The sequence below is a fragment of the Garra rufa genome, chromosome 21 (genome assembly GCF_049309525.1).
Source record: "Garra rufa chromosome 21, GarRuf1.0, whole genome shotgun sequence".
Classification (NCBI taxonomy): Eukaryota; Metazoa; Chordata; class Actinopteri; order Cypriniformes; family Cyprinidae; genus Garra; species Garra rufa.
This window is the reverse complement of record NC_133381.1, coordinates 10,162,246-10,168,101: the sequence shown is the minus strand read 5'-3', so window position 1 is coordinate 10,168,101 and position 5,856 is coordinate 10,162,246. Positions and strand designations below refer to the sequence as shown.

Here is a 5,856-nt window from a genome sequence, read left to right as displayed (position 1 = left end):
GGTAGTGTATGTACATATAACATTAAATGTGATATAAAATGTAATACACACATAATAAACACATGAAAGCTCATATGTGACCCTGGACCACAAAACCAGTCTTAAGTCGCTGGGGTATGTTTGTAGCAATAGCCAAAAATACATTGCATGGGTCAAAATTATTGATTTGTCAAAAATCATTAGGAAATTAAGTAAAGATCATGTTCCATGAAGATTTTCTGTAAAATTCCTACTGTAAATGTATCAAAATGTAATTTTTGATTAGTAATATGCATTGTTAAGAACCTAATTTGGACAACTTTAAAGGTGATTTTCTCAGGATTTTGATTTTTTTGCACCCTCAGATTCCAGATTTTCAAATAGATGTATCTCTAATTTAACCTTATGACTGGTTTTGTGGTCCAGGGTCACATATTAAAAGGAACGTGAGCTCTCCTGTAGCTCAAACATGGTCATGGGTTTGATTCCCAGGGAAAGCAACGAAAATGAAATGCAAGTCGCTTTGGATAAAATCATCTGCCAAATACATAAATCTAAATCTAAAATAGTAGTGATACCTGGAAAAGGGTTTGCTTTTCCTGCTGGACCCAAGTACGGTGGTCCCCGCAGTGCCCAGCTGAGTATTTTCTCGCAGCCAGTTTGCTGGTGGCAGCTTGAGGTCAGTCTTCTCCTGTAGTAAAGCATAGGAGGAGGACGGCGGAGCGGCTGAGTACTTCACTACTGCACGACTCTTCACTTCATTGTTGCCCAGACAAATAACCTAAAAACAGACAACTGTTAGTTTGCAAGTCACCATTCATCTCAATAGGACTTAACAGCTTTAACCTCCTGATTGTATAACAATCCAGCCACATTTCCATAAATGCAATGCAACATTAACACATAATCAGTGCAACAGGACAGTGAGAAATGCTGCAGTATATAATGACAGTCTCTTACAGTGGTACATTATGTGTGCTATCAGACCTGTTTGTTGTCTTCAGATGCAGAGCTGCTCTGATCCTCCTCATGTCTGGGATCAGAGTCTGTCGTCTTATCCTGAGAGCTCATATCCACCACATTCATCCATCCAGAACCTCCACAAAACGACGAAAGTAACGTACAAATTACACAATCACCGATTCTTTCACTTATAAACAGTAGCTTCTCACAAATCTTCTTTTCTAACTACTCTTGAACCACACAGCAGACCATGTTGCTTTCTACATCACATTTCTCGCTGTTTCATCTTAAATATCGATATATTTGTGCCATACCGAAATCTCTCAGATTAATCGATAACTCTCAGACGACTAAAAAATGAAAAATAAACGCAGTTCTCTGAGGAAAGTCTGTGTCTATCACCTCACTGAGCACTACAAACTTACTGTATCCCTCACCCGGAAGTACACGTGACGTCAGGCACGCCGCTTTCTAGAATGGAGTGGAAACATGTAGAAATGCGTTAAAAGTTTTACTGTGTTTTTGAGGTATAATTCTACAAATACTTTTTAAACACATTAGTATGAATATATATTTCGAATATATAAGTTATATCGTGTAATAAATACCTATTGTTTCAGGAATATCGGTTTATTTGTATGTATTCGATTTTTATATATTATATAAACAAATTTGCGGTATTTTAAACTAAAATAATTACGTCAGATTCGGTGTTTATGTTATTTAAAATGTGATATTTTAAATTATGAAATGAATCCGCGAAATTTTATATATTGAATTTATGTGACTAGTCTATAAATGATTATAGGCTATTAGATATACATCTATATTGATAATAAATTTAAATAATATGTGACCCTGGACCACAAAACCAGTCATAAGTGTAAATTTGAGATTCTTACGTCTTCTGAAAGCTGAGTAAATAAGATTTAAAATAGGACAATGTTTGTCTGAGATACAACTATTTGAAAACCTGGAATCTGAGGGTGCAAAAAAAATCTAAATATTGAGAAAATCGCCTTAAAAGTTGTCCAAATGAAGTTCTTAGCAATGCATATTACTAATCAAAAATCAAGTTTTATATATTTATGGTAGAAATTTTACAAAATATCTTCATGGAACATGATCGTTATTTAATATGCTAATGATTTTTGGCATAAAAGAAAAATCGATCATTTTGACCCATACAATGTATTTTTGGCTTTTGCTACAAATATACCCGTGCTACTTAAGACTGGTTTTGTGGTCCAGGGTCACATATAATAAACATAAATAGATGTTTTAACAGCCTATTGAATTTTGTATTTGTTATAATATAAATAAACTTATATTAAATTAAACGACATATCATTCTACGATATAATTTCAAACCTCGATATTTCTATATATTACATATTGAAAATGCAAATATTTATTGTAATTGTGTTAGTTTGTTTGCTTGTTTGTTTTAAGTGCTTATGAATAGCGTTTGCGTTCTGTTTCCATGGTTACAAAATCACTGTTTGCGCTCGTTCACCTGAGTTCACCTGCGTTTAGGAATGCCTTTAGTTTTGCGTTTATTTTGAGTTTTTGCAGTGACAATGAGTGAAAGAGGCAAGAGATACTTTAATAAGAAGAACAAGAGTGAAAACTGGGTAAGATAAGTACACTTCTTTAACTAGCCTTACCTATAAAAGCGTTTAGCCTGAATTTTTACACCGCTCTAGCCTCGTTTTTTTTTCTTTATTTCTCCTATTTTCCAGTTTTTTCACACAGGCGTGACACAGAATGGACAAACACGTGATCTTTGTACAAGCACAGGTTCAATGCTGGCACATGGAGTTCCTCAACCCCTGACACAAGCAGAGGAGAGATATCCCAAAATATTCATCAATCCTGAAAAGGTTAGCTAATGTTATTAAATAAAGTGATATCTAACATTAACTTAGATGTATTTTATATTTTAGATTATTAGGCCTACTAATAGTTACAGCCAGTGCCGTTAAAACTGATTATGTAATCTGGATTACGTAATCAAATTCCAAAAGAATAAATATTTGTAATTAGATATTGTGTCAGACTATGGTTACTTTTTCTATGCTTACTTAATATTCAGGAAATGGAAGACTGTTATTAATAATTTATTGATTCTCCCTTCTCCTTTTTTATCTTTTGAAGTTGCCTTTTTTTAAAAGCATAATACTTTTATTTGTTTGGAAAGTCTTTCAGTTTTGTAAAACTGTACAGCCACTAGTCATGCTGCTATATTTTTATTTGAAAACTTAGAGACCACACAGAATATACATTTAATTCATTTAACTCAACTATTGTTTAAAAATGATTATATTTCTTGCTTGAAATAAACCCAAAATAGGTTGGAAAGGACATTTATTAAGTAATAAGTGATAAGTTGAATGAATAATAAATAATTAACTATATACTGTAGGGCTGTCAAACGATTAATCACGATTAATCGCATCCAAAATAAAAGTTTATGATTACATACTGTATGTTTGTGTACTGTGTGTATATATTATATATATATATATATATATATATATATATATAAATACACAAATAGAAACAGTTGGCACTCTGAGACGTGCGCTCAGTACTGCACATGCGCACTGGCTCATTTAGCCGGAAAAATAAGAGTTTTTTAACGCTATTGGAGCACAAGGAACCATATTTATAAGGCAGTTTTTGTTGGATTTCTTTGGAGATTTAAAACATGAAATTTAATCGTAAGCTTGGTGAACAGTTTTGGAGAATTTGATGTTTCCCCATTCTTAGAGATAGGAGCTGCACTTGCCTGCCCGAGAGGCGTTTCAAAGATGGCCGCCGAGTGACATGACTTGCCTTAAAGGGACTTTGATGTTACTAACATGATTAGCATGTTGCTAACGTGTTATTAGCATGATAAGCAAGATATTGGCATATTAGCATGTTGTGAGCATGACCAACAAGCTACTAACATGTTGGTAGCATGATTATATGTGACCCTGGACCACAAAACCAGTCATAAGGTTACATTTTACAAAACTGAGATGTATATATCTTATAGCTTTTTATTGATATATGGTTTGTTAGGATAGGACAATATTTGGCTGAGATACATCTATTTGAAAATCTGGAATCTGAGGATGCAAATAAATCAAAATCCTGAGAAAATCACCTTTAAAGTTGTCCAAATTAAGTTCTTAACAATGCATATTACTAATCAAAAATCACATTTTGATATGTTTACAGTAGGAATTTTCCAAAAAATCTTCATTGAACATAATCTTTACTTAATTTACTAATGATTTTTGGCATAAAAGAAAAATCAATAATTTTGACCCATACAATGTATTTTTGGCTATTGCTACAAATATACCCCAGCGACTTAAGACTGGTTTTGTGGTCCAGGGTCACATATTACGATTAGCATGTTACTAGCATGTTGTTAGCATGATTTGATCATGATTAACATGTTACTAGCATTTGCTGTTAGCCTGATTGACAAGCTACTAGCATGTTGTTAGCATAATACATAAATGATAAAAACAATGTAAACTGCTATTAATAAATGTTTACTTTTATTATTGCTGATGCCTCTAATAATGTGTCTGATTTTTAATTTACAACCTATTTTCGTTCATTTTAAGACAGTAATTGACTGCAATTAGATTACTTACTGTTAAATTAGATTAGATCACTGCAAAAAAGTTGGTTGCAGATAGAACATTTCTAGAAGAAATGATTTGTTACTTGTTCTCATGCTGATTCATGCTTGTATGAAGAAACATTCTCACGTTGAGGTTTTCAATGGCAGAAAACAATGGGCAGAGACTATCCGTTGTCAGCGCATGATAACCGCACAGCACTGCAGAAAACTATTGATGTCTATGATCAGGTGAGATCATCATTAAGGTAAACACTCATTCTGTTTATTATATCTCAAATCTTTAAATCCATTTCACCATGTATGTGTTCACATATTAAGGGTTTTGGCCGTAAGAAATGTCTTGATGAGCGTCGCCAGCATAACTCTCATTTCTACCTGCGCCATCATCATGATGACATCTGGAATCCGGTGAGCACAGCAAAGTGGGACCACTCAGCTTATCAAACCGACTTCCTGCCTAAACAGGAAACGGAGGGCAGAGGAGACACGCTCAGAAGGCGCTTCCCCAGAGATCACTCAGCGAGGTCTCAAATGAACAGTACAGCTCAGGCAAGGGAGCGTTTCATGTGGTTTGGGAGGGACGACTCCAACCAGCACACTCCACTAAGTGTACTAGCAGCTGCCAACCTCTCATTAACCACTTAAATAAGACCATCAGAGATGATCAGTCTGCAGTCACTGAGAATGACACTCTGGGAATTTCCTAACAAGTGTGTCACTGTCTGCTTTAACCAGCAGAGGTCAGTCTTCTTTTTGTCTATCTATGCTGCTCAACTGGCATCACTCTAAAATCTGCAGTGTCACAAAAATGTTTCATTCTGTAAAGAGTGCAAGTGTTGAATGCAGTATGCTGTATAATGAAAGAATAAATATTTTTACCTCAGTCTTATAAAATGTATTAGAATTAATTAATTATATTTCATTTAAGAATCAATCTTGTCTTAGACTATGTATTTGAACAACCTTGTCTTTAAAATAAATATATAGATGTAGGTAAATATAGAGCATTATTAATTGAGATTAATTTGGAAGAATATTGACTTTTGATTGCAATAGAGAGAGGTCTCCTTTATGATTTTTTAAAATGTATTTATTTATTTATTTTTTATTTATTTTAAATTAATTAAACGTTATCTGAAATAAAAATTATACATTTATAACAACTTAATAATTAATATTTACTTACATTACACTTATTTTATTTTAACTAGTTACCAAGAACAACATTTCTTTTTAGTTAAACTTGAAATACTAAAATAACTGAAATT

The 5,856-nt window shown here is 33.3% G+C and overlaps 2 protein-coding genes across 2 annotated transcripts; one reads left to right on the top strand and one right to left on the bottom strand.

Annotated features, from left to right (window-relative positions):
- Positions 1-512: 512 nt before the first annotated feature.
- On the bottom strand, positions 513-1,368 carry LOC141296300 (erythroid differentiation-related factor 1-like). The gene is made up of 3 exons (XM_073827559.1): positions 967-1,368; positions 558-760; positions 513-516 (listed from the first exon to the last, which is right to left on the bottom strand). The coding sequence occupies exons 1-3, from the start codon at positions 1,063-1,065 to the stop codon at positions 513-515; spliced, it is 306 nt and encodes a 101-aa protein (XP_073683660.1). The 5' UTR covers positions 1,066-1,368.
- A 710-nt stretch (positions 1,369-2,078) lies between these two features.
- LOC141295257 (uncharacterized) lies at positions 2,079-5,453 on the top strand. The gene is made up of 4 exons (XM_073826467.1): positions 2,079-2,576; positions 2,685-2,825; positions 4,736-4,816; positions 4,907-5,453. Exons 1-4 carry the CDS (start codon positions 2,523-2,525, stop codon positions 5,231-5,233), a joined length of 603 nt encoding a protein of 200 aa, XP_073682568.1. The 5' UTR covers positions 2,079-2,522; the 3' UTR covers positions 5,234-5,453.
- The last annotated feature ends 403 nt before the right edge of the window (positions 5,454-5,856 follow it).

Excerpts from the sequence above, each read along its gene's own strand:
- LOC141296300 (XM_073827559.1), bottom strand. The coding sequence starts at position 1,065 with ATGAATGTGGTGGATATGAGCTCTCAGGATAAGACGACAGACTCTGAT. Across the intron at positions 761-966 it reads CATCTGAAGACAACAAACAG|GTTATTTGTCTGGGCAACAA; the intron begins GTCTGATAGCAC and ends GTCTGTTTTTAG.
- LOC141295257 (XM_073826467.1), top strand. The coding sequence starts at position 2,523 with ATGAGTGAAAGAGGCAAGAGATACTTTAATAAGAAGAACAAGAGTGAA. Across the intron at positions 2,577-2,684 it reads AGAACAAGAGTGAAAACTGG|TTTTTTCACACAGGCGTGAC; the intron begins GTAAGATAAGTA and ends CCTATTTTCCAG. Across the intron at positions 4,817-4,906 it reads CTATTGATGTCTATGATCAG|GGTTTTGGCCGTAAGAAATG; the intron begins GTGAGATCATCA and ends TCACATATTAAG.